This window comes from Apostichopus japonicus, chromosome 13 (genome assembly GCF_037975245.1).
Source record: "Apostichopus japonicus isolate 1M-3 chromosome 13, ASM3797524v1, whole genome shotgun sequence".
Lineage (NCBI taxonomy): Eukaryota > Metazoa > Echinodermata > Holothuroidea > Aspidochirotida > Stichopodidae > Apostichopus > Apostichopus japonicus.
In genome coordinates this window covers 9,166,458-9,188,359 of record NC_092573.1, presented here as the reverse complement: position 1 = coordinate 9,188,359, position 21,902 = coordinate 9,166,458, and the positions used below count along the sequence as shown (strand labels likewise).

Genomic DNA, 21,902 nt, shown 5'->3' with positions numbered 1-21,902 from the left:
CATTTAATTTAATGTGACACACTGAAGATGCAGTCGGGTCAATTTATATTCCATGAAGTTAATTAACATTAAATCACTATTAATCTAAACAAGTCTACAGACTACTACCAGTAACTTCATTTTGTATACTTAGACTCAAAACGTATGTTCAATACTGGCCGCTGGTCCAGTTCCTTTGTCTGTAGCAGCTTTTACCTCAAACGAATAACCTTCACCAATTGTTAGGAAGTTGAAACGCTTTTGCTTGTTGGTAGTACTCCCAGTAATGTTGTTGGTTCGACGAGTCCTTCGAAACACATAGTGGAATCGAATGATATCACCATGGCGCTCCGTGCACTGAGGATCATTCCAGCGAAATACCACAGCATTCTCTCTCTTCTTCTCCGTTACCCTGGTGTTTTTTGGTTGACCAGATGGTTCTTGGGGTTACCAAAAAGAAAAAGAGAAAAGAAATGATGATAGATAGAATAGTTTTTGAAAACTTTAGATGTGTAGATGAGCAAACCTGATTAAACACAAATAGTGGCATTCTATCAATTGGACATGTACCTGTTCCCTGTTGGAGCAATGTTCTAACGCTATTACCACTCTATACTGTTCTCCAATGTCATGCTGCATAGTACTCGTACAGACAGTATCAACAGTTCTTAAACTCTATCTGACAGAAACTTGATATTCGTAATGCTTATACTGTCAATGCGGGTGCTTTGATGAAGGACATGCACTAACAGTATGTACGAGATTATCCCAACTGTCTGCACAAATGGGAGAGGTATTTTCAAACATTCTCTGAGAAGAAGAAAGTTAAACGTACTATTTATCATAAGAAGCAATCTTATATTAATATCGTACCACAAGCAGTTAACTGTCAGTGTAAAAAACAAAAAAACGGTTTGTAAGGAAAAACCCTCAAACATGTCATACTGAATAGTTTATAACCCGAGGTTTTGCTAGACGAACACAAATTCGTCCTGCATGGTGTTTGTGATATACATGGTCGCATCAATGTACATAAACACATATGGATTCCTTGCGGAACTAGGCGCAAAACACCTCTTTACGCAGCAAATACCGCTACAAATTAAGCACATTTCGCGCTAACTCTTTTCATAACTTTTTAAGTATTGCACTCAGAAACTCTTTCTTTTGTCATTTTGAAGAAAAGTGTGTCCTCTATACAATAATGTGTCATTATTTAGTATGCGTGTGAACTAAACCCCGTACTTTGTAGTCTGAGAAAGTAGAAACCACTTCGGAAGGCAGTGAACGTCTTCAAAATTTCCCTATCTCTCAATGCTTACATTGTGCTTGCTGTGAGTGTGATTGCGTAATCAATTTATATCCTATGCCAAAGAAAATTTCGTTGACTCCTCTCTCTATTGAAATACTTGAAAAATGACTTGATTGGTCAATATTAAGGCCAGTACTTTTCACCAGCAAATCAAAAGCATCGTAAGAAATTTTGTAAGTCCTCCTTTACGCGGCTAATCTGAACACACCATAGTGTGCAGTGCTCTCACAGCAGTTTCGTAGAGTGAAAACCGCAAGCTTCCTGTGCGTATACAACAGCATTTCATTCTCCGACAACGGGTCGTTTTTAGAGCAAAAGGTTCCATATGCATATATAAAAAATAAATTACTGTTGACATCTTGATACAAATATGTTGTTTTGAACAGCGAAGAAATTAGAGACTTTAGGTGACAGAATGAGACAATTTTGAATATTATTAGCTGGTGTATATTGTAGTGATTCTCCATAAGCATTCTAGAAGAGTCAGATGAACATCGCTAGTAGTAGCAAAGAATTAAAATGTCACCCATACATATATATTGAGCAATATGCAGTGTAGGCTGGTGCTGGTAGGGTATTTTAGCCTAATGTCTGAAGGGTCCACAGAGGGGCCACTTAGTGAAAACTTGTGTGCTAATTTAGCTTTTCTTTTCGTATTGCAGGACAGATTGAAAACTATCGCGGATTTGACCCGAGGGACACCTGCATTAGATTCCCTTCTGTACAGTGGCGTGCACAGGATTTCAAAGGTGAGAAGGGGGCTGATATAGGCAGTGGCTGAAATTTCATGTGCCAGATGTGAATGAATAGTTCATAAATACATGCGTGTAGTCGTTGGGTCGTTGTAGGCGACATCCATATGAGGGAGATGGGGGGAGGGGGGCTGGGTAACACGGCGATCAACCCAGAAAAGTAAATAAGGTATCTAATTAGCTCTTCACGGAATGACTTAGCTTTAAAATTCTCTTGATATTTTGTGTGGGATTGCAAACGTGTATTACGCCCCGACGTATCAGTTGTCTAATTCTTCACCGGCTTAATCTGCCCTGACTGAACCATTCCCCCCCCCCCCCTTCCTCGGCACAACCACTGCTCCTACTTTGCTTACTCACTTGTAGAATCCGTTCGTAATTGTCCTGATTTGTGATAAACTTTGGTTTCTGTTCGCACCGTCAATGTTACGTTGAAATCAGAATTAGCGGCCAGGGTCTGTTCTGTGTAGTTTCGTGTGTAAGCACCCAAGCCCTTCTCTATGGGACCAGCATGTGAGGCCCGACAATTATCCAAATCCAGTTGTTGCATATGTATAGACTGATTAGTGACGCTACAAGCATCTATCATTGTACGGTACGACCAATTGACCACCAAACTAGCTAGGCCTTCACTCTCGGAAGAAGATGACAATTGGAGGTCAATATCACCTAATTCTGAAGAGATGGAATTATAACAGTAAAGGTAATGTGAGCTCAAAAACAACTTGCCTTCGTAAATGAAAGGTCCCATAAATCTTTATTAAGAATCTAATATATGTGTGAGCCTTTGATTTATTTAACTCGGGGGTAGGGTGGAGTTGGGGGTGGGGGAGGAGTTGGTGGGAGATTTATATGACAGAGGAACCTATTCTAAGCATCCTGATGAAATTTGCAATAAAATTCCTACATTATGAATTTATTTTTGAAGTATAAGATAGTTCCGCACTGAAAGAAAAATATTTTCTTTACTTTTTTGTTTTGACCCAAAAACTTTATGGCCTATGACCCCCGCATATTCTTAATTCCGGGCGTGATTGGATTGAATAGTATACCAACTTTCCGTAAGGGAGGTGAAGTTGTTAACAATAAACCAATAACAGCAATGTGGTTTTTAATGAGATGAATCTATATTAAGAAGTACAATTTTGGATGCTACGTTCTTGAAGGACAAAAATTGTCAGCGTACATGAATTATAGCACACCAGTTTGTTTCAAATTCACCTTTGAATGTTGCCGTTTCGAAAACATCATATATGAATTGAATGTAAATTTGTTCATGATTTAAGATAATCAGTTTAAAAATGAACCGAACTCGATATCCAACCCACGTCATAATTTCCTAGCTATTTGTCAAAATATAATCCAAAACTGGAAGCTGAACAAATTGTGCACTTAAAACTTTGTAGCAGCTAATATTAGAAAATCATGTATTTATCTAAGCTGTTAATATTTTTAAATCGTGAACAAATGATTGAAGCTATTAATATTATTACCTCCACAAGTAGTTTGAAACGTCTGTATATTGTGCATGACTGTATATTGACCACTTCCGTATTTAAGCCTGATTGACACGTTATATGTCGTGTATTCCGTAAGTTGAGTTAACTGAACAGATTGGTCACTCGTCTCCACACTCTGCCACGTATTGTCAGCATGTTGACGATACATGATTTTGTAACCAGTTACTGGACCGGCACCTAAGTCGACTTGGCGGTTCCACTCCGGCCACGAGACAGTCACACTAGTTGACGTCACATGATCAAACGTCAATGGTTGGGGGTTCACGTATGAGGGTGGTACTGCAATACAAACGAGAACAAATTCTTGCAAATTTGTTTTACTATGGAATGCTTTAAATGCTACTTAGTGCAGAATTAACGTTAACGTAAGTACCATTTTGTTCCGTGTGATCTCCTCGACTGTTATAGTCAACGCTACTAATTAGTTACATTAATTCATTCATTTATTTATTTGTTTGATCGCTAATTGTATACAATGGGAAAGGGGAAGTATATTAATGCAACTTCACTTAATACGTAGTCAGTATCATTATTATTTATTGATAATTGCGTAAAATCAATGAATACCTTCCGCTGATGTGCGCGTTTGCACGTTACTTGGACTTCCGTCTCCAAAGGGATGGTCTCTGATAATTCTAATTCGGAATTCATACTCAGTATTCTCGATCAAATCATTGAATTGATGAAAGAATTGTCTTCCTTTCGGTATTTCGGTGAAATCTTCCTCCCCTGGTCCTCGTATTTGTATCCTATACTCAACAATGGGACCGTGACCATGGTCGACTGTCTCGTCCCAAGCTGGCCACGTCACGGTTATGCTCGTTGGCGTAACGTCAGAGAAGGACAGTGGTTCCGGTTCGTCATAAGTAGGGGGCGCTAATAAAGAACAAATTAAGAACTTTTTGCAAAATAATACTTTAATCATGCATTTTTAGAGTAATTGTAACATTCAAAAGAATTTTATAAGTCACGAAAATTCCGAAAATGAGATCAAATTTTTGTGTGGGAGTTAATTATAAATTTCAGAACTGCGATGATTACTAAACGTAAGTGGTTCACACGTTTATTGTTACAATTTAATACGAGAACACAGTCATTTCGTGTTTTTGAGATATAGTCAAACGAGTTGGTTCAAAATTGAACAATAGTGGCTAATGTTAATTTTCTATTGCATAGGGAGGGGGAGGAGTTAATAAAATTGAGATTTCTTTCAAATAATAATGTAGTTGCCTCTATAGTTGGGATTCTCCTCATATACATGAGTTCGTCTTAACTACATGGCGGGTGAAAGGGCAGAAGTATTCTGTTATTTTCTTGAGACTTTGAATCTTTGGATCATCACCATCAATTAAAGAATGTTTAACGAGCCACAAAAAGACCACAGCGCTGGCGAAGACATTGAAAGTGATAATAAAATGCTGGCTGAAATTTGAACATGAGTGAATATTATTTTCATTGTAGGAAATTTAGAAACTTAATTATCTTCATTTTTTGTTATTGTTACATAAAATGACGATTTTATCAAAGTAGTGGAATGACGTTCAAATATGCGTAGGCTCCTGAATATTCTTACTCTGATAGCAAGGTAGGCTAGAGTCAAGACAGATTGATTCTTCAGTTGTCGCCAATGGACAGTTTTGGTGTGACCTCTCCCCACCACATGGTGCTTCCTCTGCCATCCAGATACGACCGATCCCGTGGTGTCCAAACTTGGAGCGATAATTTCTTCCTTTGAAGAAAGATGTCGGCATTTGGAAGACAAAGACTCGTTTGTGAGCAAAAGGAGAAAGACTGTCGTAACCATGGATGCCCTCATCAATCAGGGCCAGTCGTCCTCCGTAAATTGTGGGTTGTTTCATTATACATTCTGTTGAAAAAAAGGAGAGGACAAATGGAACGGAGAAAAGAGAGCCTATCTTTATGTGCTGATAGTATGTCTAATCTTTCTTATATTCCGTGTTTTCACATAGCAGATGTTGAATTAGTTGAGACAAGGGCTACACAGATGGCGTTCCAACACACAATTCTGCTCAGACCGTAGTATCATGTCGATACAACAACAATAATAATGAACTCTGCATTATAGGCAGTTCTTTTCTTGTCAAAATTTAGATGAGATTGCTTTGATTATTTTGTCTTTCTCATGTTTTCTTTTCTTCCAGTTTTTTCCTCGTGGTCACTATAGCTCATAAGCATTTTTTTAGAGTCTGCTTGCATATTAACTGTAATTTCGTATACTCAAGTTTGGTACCATCATTACCTTTTTTGCACATGCGTGAAATAAATTTAAAACTATTAGTAGTAAAGATTAATCGACTCTCTCTAGATTTGATCAAGTTACCTTCAATCAGACCCGTAGTCAGATCGGTGCACGCGGGGAGGGGGTGGTTGCGGGGAGTGCACCGTTGTGCAGAATGCTCTGTCCCACCCACTCTGTGCCACCGCTGTGTCTACAAAAACAAACAGGAATCAAGTATTGAGCCCTTTCTTAAATTGTTGGTGACCCATTCTACCCAGAATTGCTTGCTGTGGGTTAGTCATCAATACAATAAATTTTGTTAAATAAAAAAAAAAAAATCTTCAGTTTAAGTGTCAGGTGACAGTAACTTACTAAGTACATTGTAGGTACATATTTCCTTATTTATTTCAAATTTAAATCATAACAAACAAACAAATATGTATTCACACTTTCCAGGATTTCATTTGTCGACTATATAAGCGATATCCGTGACTGAAATATTGATCTTTCTGCCCTTTATGTTAACTCCAACGCTTTATTAGCTTAGTTAACAAACGTAAATACACAGAATAAAGGTTTATATCACATTACTATGGGGAATACTGATTTTCAGTCTTTTTCGATGTTTAACTAAGCCTCTTAGTATGAAATATCAAAAGTTGAAATAATATTATGCTATTTAGAGGTTTATTTAATGAAATGGTTTATTTAGGTCTCTCGTAGGGATTGGCTGGTTTAGACGTGACCATACCAAAAAACTGTCCAGTCAATCTTGCGTTGATATTGGCTGCAAACTGAAGTCCTTGTTTTTCATAGAGTTTTAAGTTAAATTAATTTCACCTCTTTAGATACCCTCACCCACCCCCCCCCCCGCCTCCCCTAAAACGTAATATCAACTACGTATTGTAGAGGATCTACTAAGCGACATACAATAATTGCTGGATATGTTAAAATGGCCGCATCTTAAAAACAGAACTAACAAGAAACTTCACGTTGTAACCATTTTGGGATATTTATTTGAAGTATACGTTGAGAAACTTGGCCATGGGTTCAACAGGTTTCCTTGTGGCCACAAAGTGCGCCAGGTTGCCTTTTGGGGGGGGGGAGGGGGGGAGGGTTGATATATAACATAAAGTAATGCTTTCTTCGTGTTAACTTATTATCCCTTTTGCATCGACATCCTTGCCTGAAACGACGAGAAAAAGGAAATCCCCATGCATGGTACATTCCGCAACAACCCACGCCTCAGGATGAAATTCATGTATCTAATTACATATTGATTTACTGCATCATTTAATATTATATATTGAAAAGTGATGAAACTTAAACTTAGGGTTTCTTTCACATTGAAGGATGTAAACCTGTTAGCGATACCAAAATGGTCACATGGAAGCAAGAAGGAATGAAACCAACAAGACAGAGAGCAATCAAATAATTAAAACAAAACAGTAAATGAACAAGACAAACTAATTACTATAAATTGCATGAGAATTTGGTGGTTTACAGTATAATATACATTTAAATCTATCTACACGGGTAGTCTTTTACTCTCTATATTTTACTTTAAAGGAGGTTGCTACAAAGGTCATTGCAACTAATTATGCAACCAAACCCTGGAAACTTATTGAAACATTTTCTTAGACAATTATATTAAACAATAGGCCTAGAAAGGTGCATCGAAGCGGTATGTGTATTTATTAATCATAAGCGGTGTTCGTATTTGATTTGGAAGGAAAACAACTGCATTTTCGAAATATTAAATGATGGCATACAGTTGTGTTGTTTCACTTACGGTAACGTATCAAGTGAACAATAGATATTTATATATGGCGTTTGAGAGATTTTCGCCCTTCAAAGGAAGGGTTGTAGAGGGCTGGCATTTCTTCGATATGTGGTGTCCTGAAGGATGTGAAGCCTTTTGATTTCAATTTTTTACTACATATTTCCAAGCCGGTGAGTGTAAAGATTAATGACTGAACCAATACTTAATTAGTTGATTAAAAGTGCAGTACATTGTAAGTACTCTATGACACGTGTAAGCACGTGTTACGAAATCTTATTACGAACCTTTCCCTTGATGTATCATATACATGTAAGAAAGTAACTTGAGTAATTCTTAATATAACAGTTTGAAATAATTCCCCGCACGTCACGCCTCGCATCACCGTATGAGTATATATATACGTGAATCGTTGTTTTGACAAATAATTCGATACTACGGGATACTGACATATATAAACATACAAACATATACAAACAAACAAACAAATCTCTTAAGACAGAAACATCTTTATAGTACAAGTAGGTCATGTAGAGGCATAATATGCAGAGATGTTTTTATATAGACACACGCACTTCTCAAATTTTAAGTTTCCGTACAGACGTTTCGTTTAGATTTGCTACATTTATGAATTTGATAATAAAGTTCACATGCATTACTCATAATTGAGTTATGGACTTAATTGAAAGTCTCTAGTGGGTGGCAGAAGGATTAAGAGGGATGGTGGAGCCTAGGGAATAGGATGCGGAGATGTATAATATATAGACACATGCACTTCTCAAATTTTAAGTTTCCGTACAGACGTTTCGTTTATATTTTCTACATTTATGGTTATGATAATAAAGTTAACATGCATTACTCATAATTGAGCTATGGACTTAATTGAAAGTCTCTTGTGGGTGGCAGAAGGGTTAGGAGGGATGGAGGAGCCTGGAGGAATAGTATGCGGAGATGTATTATCTATAGACACATGCACTTCTCAAATGTTAAATTTCCATACACATTGCAGGCAAACGTATCGATTTTGAAGCAGACAATCGCCAACGTAAGAAATTAACGCTTTATTAATCTAGACGAAATTAAAGCTTCAAAGTTCGCTAACAAGGCTATAAATAATTGTTTGCTTGTTCGGTCATGATGAAGGCCAACAGTTATCGCCAATTAAGGCCAACGTTCCCACGGAATAACAAACATACCGATCGCCAAATTGATAAACACGTCCGTCATCATATTTTTTGGGGGGCAATAATATTTAAAGTTACAACCTCAAAATTCTCAACATTTGACAACGCAGAGCCGTTCATGTTCATAATGCGTGATTTAAATGGAGGATACATTAACATCAGCAACAACCAACAATTGGTTTCAAAAACCTTAGCAAACTTTGCACTTACTTTCAGAAAATAGTGTGACAGCTAGGGCTAGTTCAAAATATAATCTCTAATTATAGTTATAGCTTTAATGGTGATGTATGTATACTATCTAATCGATAAAATATATATATATGTATATAACAAAAAAGGAGCAGACTGATGCGGACAGTAGGATCACACGATTTGGATTATTATGCAAACAAACGGCGGTCGCGAAGGGCAGGAAATGTCGACGAAATAAGATACCAAGCACAATAACCACTAGTGTTTAACAATATGCGAAGGGAAACCTCCGAACCATAATTAAAAGGAAATTCTCTTATGGTATATGTAATTTAAACAATACCATATCTATAAAGAGATGACAACTTTGATGACTGTACTGTTGCAGAATTTAGGGTGGAGATGAACAAACACTGTAGGCGTCTAATTATGTAAGCAGTAAAACCATATTACTTTGTGTTGATATCTCATGTTACTGATGGTAAAACCTGGTCAAATATTTCACTTTTACTAAATATATTGGAGCTTGCAACACCAGGGTCGTACTAGAGGAGCTAAATATACTAGTAAACCGAAAGATCAATCGACCCTCCCTCTTACACGAGAATGTACTAGGTCTTTATCTACGTTGTTAAGATCACAAGCGCCTAACTTAGAGGAGGGCTCTAGTGACAAAAGAAGGAATTTCATTGCATTCCTTGAAGTCATCTGTGGATTCCTCACTTAAACGTTTACATCAAGATACCAAGCAAATGTTTGATGAGCTCCAGCGCATTGAGCAAGAATTTGACAAGACGATTAACCTACTAGAGAAACGTTTGATGGATCTGGAAGAAAGTGACAAACTATACGCCGTGAAAATACAGAGCAGAAACCTAATCATATAAATAAACCCAATAAGCAGCAGGCTGAGCCTATCAATGTACAAGAGCGATCCTCACTGAGAAGTAAAGTACGAATTTTTGGATTTCCCACGCGTGATAAAGAGAATTCTCCAGATGTCGCTAAGTCTGTGTTTGAGAAAGTGGGAATTCCTAATGTCAGCATCGAGATGTCACAGCATAATGGCAGACATTAAACCACCCGCCCCCGCTATATCTTAGTGAAGCTATCTTTCTATCAGGACAAAAGACGTAAGCTATAGCTAATGAAAACCATGTTATTACAGATGATCTGACGAAGAGGGATCTCGCGGAGAAGAGAAAGTGGAGCAGACAGGTCTCCGAGCTTTATCAGGTTGGTACGAAACTAAGATATTCAGCAGAAAAATGGAGAGACTCAAACAGAACACCCTTCTGACTTTCAGATGACTAACCTCTTAAGTCGTCACTCATACATTTCTATTAACCTATTCCATCTCCAGTGTTTTGTGAGGGCCATTGTACCAAGAAAATGGCATTAGTCTCAACCAAAATCTTACGGTTGATTGTCTGAACTTTTTTTTTCTATTCAATACATCTCATGTATATTTACTCATCTGAACCACCAGTGTAGCATATCTGTATGGTGAGTGAATACTTTGTCATTCCATATTAGTTCTAAAGTATAGTTATAATGAAAGTATGTTCCTTTAATACAAAGGTGTTCGAGACAACAGGAAACGTATAAAACATTTCACTTTCTATATACACATAAATATGACGTAATTTTTTTTCTCAAGAAACCCACTCCACTTCACATGGCTGCAATTGTTCGGTGGATGAGTGGGCCAGGAGTTTGAATTTGTTCCACGGTTCGAACCAAAGTAGGGATGTTGCAATATTATTTAGCTCACATGCTACTCAGTCGCCGCCGAAACTAAAGGTAATCAACAAGGAGGGGCGTTATATCAGTGTTTCTATCAATAATGAGAGCGCAGATATTTGTTTGATTAATATTTTTGGCTCCAATTTAGAAAACTATTGCACTTATCACAAGAATTAAAAGACACCTTCAAAAGATTGACTTTGGTTCCTTTCATGTGAACAAACGTATTCTTCTAATCCAAACAATGAGGCTAAACGTTTACTGTGTAATATGCCAGAGCAAACTTTAAAGAGCTCTACGACTTTAAATTAAATGGTATCAATGTTCGTTTAAGAACTCGGTAGGTGGGGAAAAGGGGATACAAATATGAAGCAGTTTCTTAAGTCTAGAGAAACGTAAACAAAATAATACTATTAATGAACTAATTACTGAAGTTAATCACGTATTGAACATTCTGATGATATTTTACAAGTGGCAGAAACGTCTATTCTAATCTCTATACTACGGATTACGACGTGTCTCCCTATAACTTTTGTCAAGGTTGGAATCATCAACATGCCATTCTTACTAATGCTCAGATTACGAGGGTCCTTTGTGATTGCATGAATGCAGCCAGGGTGCTACTCTCTATTGGCGAAAGCAAATCCCCTGGGCCCGATGGCCGATTCTTTTAAACTATTCCTTCGATATAGGGGCCATATGACCAAAGAAAAGGGCAGGGCAAAAGTTGCATTGACTCCCTTAGCATGGTAAGGGTGACGCCCTATAGCCCTTTCAAACCCTGACTATAAAATCATTGCAAAATGTAGTCTTGAATTTAATAATAAGTTACGAGCAGACTAGTCTTTTGAAAGGTATAGATTAATAAGTGAAAACATAAGGTTAATACAGGATCTTATCTGGTATGCGAGGAGAAATCCATATCTGGGTGGTTTACTTTCTTTAGATTTCTTTAAAAAGGCATAAGACTGCCTAGACTGGAGTTTTTTCAGCAAACACTGTCTATTTAGATATTTGGTCCTCAATTTAAAACCTGGGTAAATGTTCTTTATATAGTATTATCAGCACCTACGTCTCAAACTATATGTATTAGTCTAGAGAGTTTAGGGTCTCTCGTGGTGTTCATCAGGGCTGCCCATTTAGCACATATCTTCTCAATATATGTACTGTAATTCTTGGATCTTTAATTAATTACAACCAATTGATTAATGATATACCGATTTCTGATGTTCCTCTCAAAATATCTCAGTATGCGGATAATACAGCTGTCATTACGGATAAATCTAATCCGTCTCTCTCTCTCTCTCTGAGGTGAATAATGTGCTCAATTTGTTTACAAAGCTTCTGGGCTTAAAATCAATCATGGAAATACATATCTCGTTTTGCGTGGCCCTCTGCTACAGCGTCATCTTTTTACATTAATCATATTAACTTTAATCTGAGAAATAAAGTATCTCCGGGATTTGTCTTTCCAACCGTAAGGATGACTATTTCGTTTGAATTACCTACTTAAACTTCCCCGCATTAAAAATCTTCTTCGACTGTGGTCTTTGAGAGACCTCACTTCAATTGATAAGATCCTTATTATCATGACACCTGCTCATTGTTTTTAAAGACCTTAATAGGCTCTTGATTATTTTTTTGAAACAATTAAACATATAAAGTAAGGAGATCTGTCTTCTGTAATGCTAAAGTTAAAGGAGGTTTAAATGTGATTGATCTCCATGTCTTCGCCAACAGTTTAAAGACAAGCTGGGTAAAAATGTACATTGACGAACATTTTAGACTTTGGAAAGTACTATTTTAATTATTATCACTTCCAATTGCTTTATTCGGTCAGGTATGTGATTCTTGCAATGGGCTCATTGGAATTCCTCAGTACCTGATGGGGATTTTGCTAGCCATTTTGTATAAAAACTAGAAGTTGCATTAGAATTGTTTATTGTATTGTTTATTTTGATGTTTTGAAAAAAAATGAGGTGTATTATACTGCTGTGTTTTTCACCGATCATGGTCATATTTTGTCATATCAAAATGTGTTATTAAGCATAATATTCAAACTTTTCCTTTCACATATTACTATGAAAATGCAATGATCTATCTATGCAATTCCTAGGTAATGGAAGGTCAAACGTTAGTAAAGGGCATTAATGAACGCCTATACTGTTGAAATCCTCCTTACAATCCAGAGCCGTATATTTTGTGTACAGATTAATTCTCACGAATAACATTCTCCACCCATAGGCCATAGGTAAATAGGAGGAAAGGTATCCACGTCATAAGTGTAATGGAAGTCGATTTTCATTTATTCCGTCTATTACACTCAGTGAGACTAAGATTCAAATATTTTCAGTTTCGTTTCCTGCAGATAATTATAGGCTGTTCTTTTTGTACCTCTGAAAATGAAAGCACCTTTTCTATTTTCATCCAATATTAAACAGTTTGGGGATGCAATTTGCATTAACTGTTTGAGAGAAAATTGGATAGATTTTAATCTTAGGAGATGTAGTTCAAATGAACAGTCCTTTTAACTTCTTTGTTCTGCATACATACTTTTTGTACATGTAAGAACAAGGGTCGTGGTTTTCGATGCAATGAATGATGTTCGTTTTTGAGACTGAACTCTTCATTCTTACCAAACAACAGAAACTTGAAATGGTTGAGAAGTACAAGTCTTCTTCAATCGCTTTCACTTTGCGGTACTGTGTATAATAATTCTCTTTGGATTTCTTGTTCACTCCAAAAGTTTTACATTCTGTCTATGGAGCTGCTGATCACTACCAACAGTAAGTTGCAAGACTTTTTCTTTGTCAATACTTCACCATATATTGTTTATATGTTTTACAAAATGTGGAAGTTTGTAAAGAAAGACATGAAATAAAAGAGATGCAAAAAAAACATAAGAAATAAAACACTTCGTTCCGTAAGTCTCAGAAAGCATATCCGTTTCCAAGTATGAACTAGCAGGACATTTTTTTAACGGTATGTAAGCAATAACACTACATCGTTTAATGGATAGACCTAATATACCTTCTTTTTTAAATGGGAATGTTAGCTTACTAATACTAAGATTGCCTCTTATACAGATGCAGTATTTTTCCTGTTCTACGAAGTCCCACATTTGAAATGAATAAGAATTGAAAAGACAAAAATGTTTTACTTTTTCTTGTGCCTTCATACGTTATTGACAAAACCAGCAGCTATACTTCAGAATCTGTTTCATAAGAATTATGTCATTGACTTGAAAGGCTGTTACACCAGTGGAAAATTATATATGGAAACTTGGATGGAATGGTTGGCACAATTTTCGGAAATTAAAGTTGACGATCTTTTATGGACCGATATTAAGAATGAAAACATGACATCAAGTGAAGCCACCTTGTGTGTACGCTAACCATTCTGATAAGAATTACTACAACATAAAATTGGCAATGATAATTCATCGCTCTTTTCAAATTAAACTTTAAAATGTTTTTTCTTTAACATCCAAAGAAGTAAACTTTAAGTAATGTTTTCATGCTTACATTTGGACCTTCAAATAGTTTGAGTATATAAAGTTACATTCAGTAGAGGTGTAGCGATTCCCACACAACCATATAGGCGTTAGGGTGATTCTTCAAACGAAGAAGCACCAATAGTTTGCAAAGGCCCTGTACTTGCACATTTATAGAATAAAAATCTTTAAAAAAATCTTTGAACTCTCTCTCTCGGTCTCGATATTTGAATTAATGGTACCTTAATTCTTTGTTTGTTATTGTAAACTAGTTTCCAACTGCCTATAGATCTATTAGATAATTAATAGAGCAATTAATATGTACAAGTTGACAACGCCCCTACCCTACCCTCACGCCCCATCATTGAAATCACATCTAGTGGATTTATCTGATCTATTTTAAGAGACTAAACCATAACGTCTAATAAATAGGAAATAATCAATTTCTAATTGTTTATTACTTGTTTATTGTCTTTAAATTTCTCCATATCTTGCGTTTATCCACATGTCACTACATGCTAGTCCCTAATTTTTTATCTCGTTTTTTTTTTGTGGGTTTTTTCTTGGGGGGGGGGGGGCACTTGAACATGTTAATAATTATGATAGAATTATGCAAGATCGTGTACGTTTGCATACCCAATATATACTTACATCATATGTAAAAGATTGGTTGCGAAACCTGTCGCCTAAAACCTACGCAACAGGAAGACATGTGCTATTTATTAATGTGACTGAATACAACAAATACAAATTTGCTAAAAAATCTCTGAGTGTGAATTGATAACATTGTTGATTTATGCAGTATATAAACTCATATACGTATTTATATATATATATATATATATATATATATATATATATATATATATATGTGTGTGTGTGTGTATATATATATATATATATATATATATATATATGCATATATATGCATATATATATATATATATATATATCATAACAATGCAATTAATGTTATTTCTTTTTAGCTAAGGTTCTTCCAAATAACGGATTTTAATACATACATATTGTAAAAGAAAGTGAAATTTCCCAATTTGCTAGGTTCATGAGATTAATTACATAGATAAACGGTTACTCGCTAGTTATGCGTTATGTTGGTGAAACTAACCGAATATCTTATCTTGACTTATTGCAATTATATATAAATGACTACTTCGTAGTTCTGTTTTGCTGAATTTGTCAAACCAAAAAACTATATTGCTGTAAATATATAAATATATGGTTTTATCTTACCTCCGTTCGTTGAAAGCAAGCGACACTTCGTTGGAAGAGCAAAAGCCAGAAGAAGAAGACAGTTTATGAGAATATATTGCGTCATTTTATAACTTCTTGATGGTTCTGTGTTGGTCTCCTATTCGATAATAAATAGGAATAATAATTGGAATGCCTTAATTTTAAACCATTTTAGCCGGATACCTGGATCATGAAGTTGTTTACATCTTTTCAATGATGACCTTTTCATGGGACGTCATTATTAACTTAAGTTTATTTACCAGGTACTGACAGTTAAAAGACTTCCAAGAAACACGTGACTCTCAGTAACAAACAAAACATGTTTTCGGCATATGTTAGTAGTTACAACAGATTTAGTTAAAGTTTAACATAAACAGGTGCATGGGAGCAACTTTATTTAACTCTTCATCTCTATATTTTACCTTGAATTTTGATGTTTAGACGGATTTCTCTTGTATACGTTCTTCCTTGTCGCGCTGTGCTGGTTTGTATTGATTTATACATGGTATAATATCCATAGTTTGTCAAGTAATGATGTGACTTCTGACTGACACCTCAGCAACTGTCTTTATCGGGATAGCCACCAACTAAACCCTAGATAGCTCTGTTGGTAGAGCACTGGCCTTATTACCGTGGGGTCTCTGGTTCGAATCCCGTTCCCAGCAAAATAAAGTCTTTCCTTTCTTTTACGTTCCCATGAGTTAATATATGGCTTAAGTTGTATAATATTTTCCGAATTTAAGTTATATTTTATGATTAACATACACGACATGGTGCCATAGCTGTTAACTGAAACGACCACCTCTTTCACCCCCCCCCCCCCCCTTTGTTTTTTGGACGCAAACAAGAAGAACAATAATTCTATTAATGATGATCACTTGTTATTGTAATTGATTAATCCCATATGCAGAACTATATAGAAGCGTTTTGTGTTTGATCATTCCGTTTAACGTATTAGGAAATTCGTTTGTCAATGGCATTTCATAATGTCTACATTGTCATTTCCCAAGGATCTGGGCTTGATTGCGAGTGGATCAGTTAAGTGGTCTGGTTTTCGTCCCAGTGTGACTTTACTTAAAGACAAAATGTATCGGTCGCTTCTTCTCTGACTTTCGGCTACATATAATATGTAGTTTCTTTTCCGGCTTTCAAACGGACTCGTGATAATCACGGGACGTAGAACATTGTCATGATCATACAATTACAGTCTCGATGTAAAGAGACTTGAGGTTGAGAGTAGACAAGTTAAGTTCTTTGGTTTAAGTGCCTCTATCTTAAAAAGTATTGAAAAGAAACAATATACGTATCTAATGCCGAATAATTGCCAAGTTTATAATAGAATTGTAACGTAATGTGCAATAACTAAGTAAGGGAAGACGATTGTGTTGCTTAATATATTTCCTGTGTTCACAGTGCACATATGCAGTGCATATCACCGCAGTATGTATTGTTTGTTACGTGACGTAAAATCGAAAAGAACCAATCATGGCACAGCAATAGCTAAACGTATATATAACTGTATAATTGCCAATTATTTAGAGGAAACTTGTTTTTCAATCATATATAGATTCAGAATATGGCAAATAACTGAATAACTCAACCAGAAATATAATTTTTTCACCGGGTAAGTTTTCCTTAATATATCTCATATATATTTTCAAAGTACACGCGTGTATTGCTTGGTTTTAATGTTATATGAAGGAATACAGGGAACAACCAACCAGGTTATACATACGTCCTTTCAGCGTATTTACCTACTGGTTCAGTGTCAACACTGTTAATATTCTACATGAAACAGTGAAATCGAGGTTAGAACTTCGTTTCTTCGAGGTACATTTCTAGTTGCTTATCGTTTTTTTTTTTTTTTTTCGCGGAACGATGACGATCTTATCGAGAGTAAGAGTATTTCTTCCCGGCCGTATTTTATTCTTTTTAAGCAATGAAACAAATTATATCGATTGAAAAAGAAAAAACACGACAATAATAATTTACAAGAAAGTAAATACGCATTTATATTGAGAACAAAATCAATGGTCACGAATATTATTTTCTGCTGTAAGTTGACAACAGAAAATCGAAAGTGAATCGAAAAAGTCACTTCCGGCTTGAAAGCGGTGGTTTTTAAAAAAAAATTGATCAAATATGGCTGCTCCCATAGGCCTTCAAACTTTGGATCATATCTGGAAAATGATTGTATTTTGTGGAAAATGGTGTTGATTTTTATAATCTGCATATATTCCTGCCCAAGAATAACTTAAATCATTCTTTGAGTTTATTCCTCCTTTAAAAAACATTAAAACAGAGCAGACAAATCAATGACACACCCGGACATGTGAAGTTGAATTTCAAATTAAAGAAATTATTAACAGAAGGTCAGCGGAATTCTGGGTGTTATACCGGAACATCTGCCATTAACATTATGTCCATGCTGATTCGTAAATGAAATATATCGCCAGGTTGGGACACTTTTTTTAAAGTTATACATTCATATCATGCTTCTAAGCACTATTACTGACGGTTGAACAGTATGAATATCATGTGTCTATCAGATAAAGTTTCTAAAGTGTTCAGACTTACTGTCAGTACAGTTGATTAAAGGCAAAATATCAGAAGGACAGTATATAGTGGTAACAACATTGGAAAATTGTCCCAACTGGCTGAATATGTTGCTCTGCTGTTCATCCGCTGGAATGATGGAGGACATTCCGATGCCGGCACAACATAATAATTGCTTTAAAGTTGAAAGTGCAACAACATAAAATCGCTTTTGAAATTTAAAGACATCCTGCCGCTTCTCCCCCAGATTAACAGTGGAAAGTGATAAACAATTTGGCTCTACGCAGTCACGTAGTGTTTTGGAGGGCAGCAAATTATACTCTATAAAACAACATGCCTTAATTACTTTGTCCTAAAAACTAAACTCAGGATTTCATGGGTTATTGGGTTTCACGTCATGAACGTAACACAATACTTTATGAAAATATCAATTATACTAGAATTACCCTGTGTTTACATTCAATATATTACTTTAGCAATAAATCAAAACAAAACTAAATCAAAAACAGGAATAAACAATGTGGCTCTACGCAGTCACGTAGTGTTTTGGAGGGCAGCAAATTATACTCTATAAAACAACATGCCTTAATTACTTTGTCCTAAAAACCAAACTAACTCAGGATTTCATGGGTTATTGGGTTTCACGTCATGAACGTAACACAATATTTGATGAAAATATCGATCATACTAGAATTACCCTGTGTTTACATTCAATATATTACTTTAGCAATAAATCAAAACAAAACTAAATCCAAACAGGAAAGTCAGTTGAGAGGTCATACTTTTGAAGAAACATCAGCTTGGTTAATATACAAAAAAAGAGGTTCCAACAGTATGTTGATTTTTCATCACTCCTTAATCGCCCTGTTGTTGGTGGTGGTGGACTGTGCATATACGGTTAATGGAAAGTCCTTGACAAGTTTCACTTTGTCGTCATAAACTTGGTACCGTTTCAAGAAAATAAACAAAGCGCTTTCATAACCTTCTAAATCTTACAATTTTTAACATTCGTAATTTAAAACAATAAACCAATGATAATAATAATAATAATCGGTACATGGAGGGAGGAATGCTCGGTTGAGAAGGGAATAATGAAAAAACAAAAACCGTCACAAAACTATACACAAAATAAAGATGCAAATATGTAGGATCATGTTGCCTTTTACTTCAGTGCCTCAAGAGAATTCTTAAGGCATTAAAAAGACATAATAAAATTTAAATAACACTTGTCAACGTTGCATACATTGCTTATTTTCTGATATCACAAGGAGCAGTTCTAGTTTTTGTCTCAGCTTTTGTCAATGTAACGTTAAACGAACGTTCAGATTATCAGGTGAGGTTATCCGTATAGGTTTTTATCAGTCGGCCACCTTGTGAAGAATATATAAGTTAAAGTTCTTTGAAACTTTATCGTTATAAAACTACGATACGATTGAAGCCTATATGAAGGACTGTCCAGTGTTGTCTTGGTCTTTTGCTAGTATAGCTTGATCTCTTATTGTGGCTATATAAAGTGTCTTGAAAGGATTAGAGACAAATTTTCTAAACTGCATGTACGAATTTCACTTTTTCTGTCGATTACACAATATGCACAGAGGTGCAATTTGAAAACTAGTAAGTCAGTTTTGTCATAATAGACAGATCAGATAAATTTACACTCATCATCTTTTTCTTTTTCTTCATCTTTTTGTGACTCCAAATTCGTAATAATAAAGGGATAAAGGGTTAATCTAATGCTTCACACTGTGAAGACACTTGCATGTATCTCGGTATCAGTCCCTAACTCAAGATGTGGGTGATTGAATGGAACTTATTTGACTGGCTTAAACCTCCAGTCTTCCCTAGAATGGATCCCAGTATAGGTGATCTGTAATGTCACAACAAAATGTATTCTTTACTTTAAAGCTTTACTTTTATATTAATATTTCCTTGTTGCAAGATTTATCATTGAATTCCGATACATTTGGAATGTTTATTCAGCTGTCGATGTTCACGGTATTTGGGAATGTCATCAATATGCAACTATAGTATAGAATGTTATTTCCTTTGTGTAAAGAGAGTTAACTATTATTTAAGAAAACAAAACTTTCAGCTTAATTTGCCATTATGATATCATTCATTATAATGCTGCCAGATACATTCACAAAATACAATCAAAGTTATGACAATTTTATCTTTGTCATACCAAATGCTTTGAGGATTCGGTTTATACCTATACTTGCATAAAATTTAATTTTTACTTAGCAATTCACTTTAGCTACCAGAATGTTTCTTTAATTATTTTTCATCGGAATTCTAGCTTACACATTAATTGTTTAAATTGCTCTCTATTAACACTGAATATGATTGTAGCATTATCACTTAGGCAGCTTTGTTCTTAGTAATTACTGTTTTGATATTAAGTCAAGCTAACCATAAGTTTTCCATTAACTTTTCTTTCTCAACAGGAGCTAATTCCAAAACAAATCTAACTATCTCTTTTCTTGGCTCATTTCCCAATAGTTTTTGCAACTGCCAAAATAGCTTTCTTAACAAGCTGTGTATTTATAGTGTCAATTCTATGTCATATTGGTAATCGTTGCTTCGATTAAGGTGATATACTGTTCTAATGTTTTAAGCTGCTTAGTGCCAGTGGCATACTCCTATTAGAGTCTATATCCATCCGCTCGATTGTTCTCCTTCAGGAAAAGTGTCAAAAAGCAGCATAGTCAGGTGGCTTAGCAACTTTAACGTTACCGGCCGGACAAAAGTACCAAATTTGGCATGGAGTTTCTTTTCGACCTATCTATTGATTTTATCCGTGGAACCCACTTTATCGGTTCCGATTTTTCAAGATGGCGGCCAAAATCCAAGATGGCCGCCAGAAAAAAAGGAAATGTCATATATCTGGCTGTAAAAATCAGAGATGAACAAATGAGGGGTCAATTCAGGTGTTTCCGGGGTCACTGAAACAGATGATGATCATGGCATGTTGCTTGAGTAACCCACTTCCAAGATGGCGGCCAAAATCCAAGATGGCCGCCAGAAAAAAACGAAATGTCATATATCTGGCTGTAAAAATCGGAGATGAACAAATGAGGGGTCAATTAAGGTGTTTCCGAGCTCACTGAAACAGATGATGGTCATGGTATGTTGCTTGGGCCACCCACTTCCAAGATGGCGGCCAGAATCCAAGATGGCCCCCTGGAAAAAAAGGAAATTTTATATATATTCAATCCCCAGACCCCCTGTGCCCTTTTCTGATCGGGACCATCAAACCTTCCGTCCTCAAACGTGTAAATGAAACCGGGCTTGCACCCTGACTATATGTTATGGCTGGTATTCTAATTGTGTCACTTTGGCTCAGGAAGCCACTTAGGACTTATTGGGGGACTTTGAGGTGTGATCGACCGTGGATAGACACTGTCGCAAACCCGTTATTATATGGGAGTTACGAGTGTCATGTAAGACTGATTACATTGAGTCAACTATATAATAGGGTAACTTGAGGGAAAACAGACCAGGTGTGAATACCGACTCATTGAGAGATTTTGTAGGATTGTGCACCCTTTATAAACACAACGTCAATTGTGCGAACAAAACACGCTAAGTCAGGTCACTAGGCATCTGAGGTATTTAGGTCGTTCTTTTCGGACATGTACTACAGGTCTGCTATTAGCGAGGATCTCCAGGAAAACTTGTTGTCTGGTATAGACAAGCCCACCCCCCCCCCTCCATAGTAAAACGATAGCTTGGCTTCGAATCTCTCCGTTGGTGAGCTCTGGACAGCGGTAGCAGCGATGAAGAAGGGAAAGTCCCCGGTCCTGATGGCCTCCCTGCTGAGTTATATAGGACTTCTGGAAGGTTCTCGGTGGGGACTTTAGAGACGTGTTCTCTACCGCTTTCCAGTTGAATTACA

General features: G+C 36.1%; 1 protein-coding gene across 1 annotated transcript; it reads right to left on the bottom strand.

Moving 5' to 3' along the window:
• Positions 1-112: 112 nt before the first annotated feature.
• Positions 113-15,601, bottom strand: LOC139978635 (contactin-3-like). Its single transcript, XM_071989008.1, has 6 exons — positions 15,449-15,601; positions 5,137-5,430; positions 4,131-4,439; positions 3,537-3,842; positions 2,404-2,718; positions 113-419 (listed from the first exon to the last, which is right to left on the bottom strand). The coding sequence occupies exons 1-6, from the start codon at positions 15,531-15,533 to the stop codon at positions 136-138; spliced, it is 1,593 nt and encodes a 530-aa protein (XP_071845109.1). The 5' UTR covers positions 15,534-15,601; the 3' UTR covers positions 113-135.
• Positions 15,602-21,902: the final 6,301 nt, after the last annotated feature.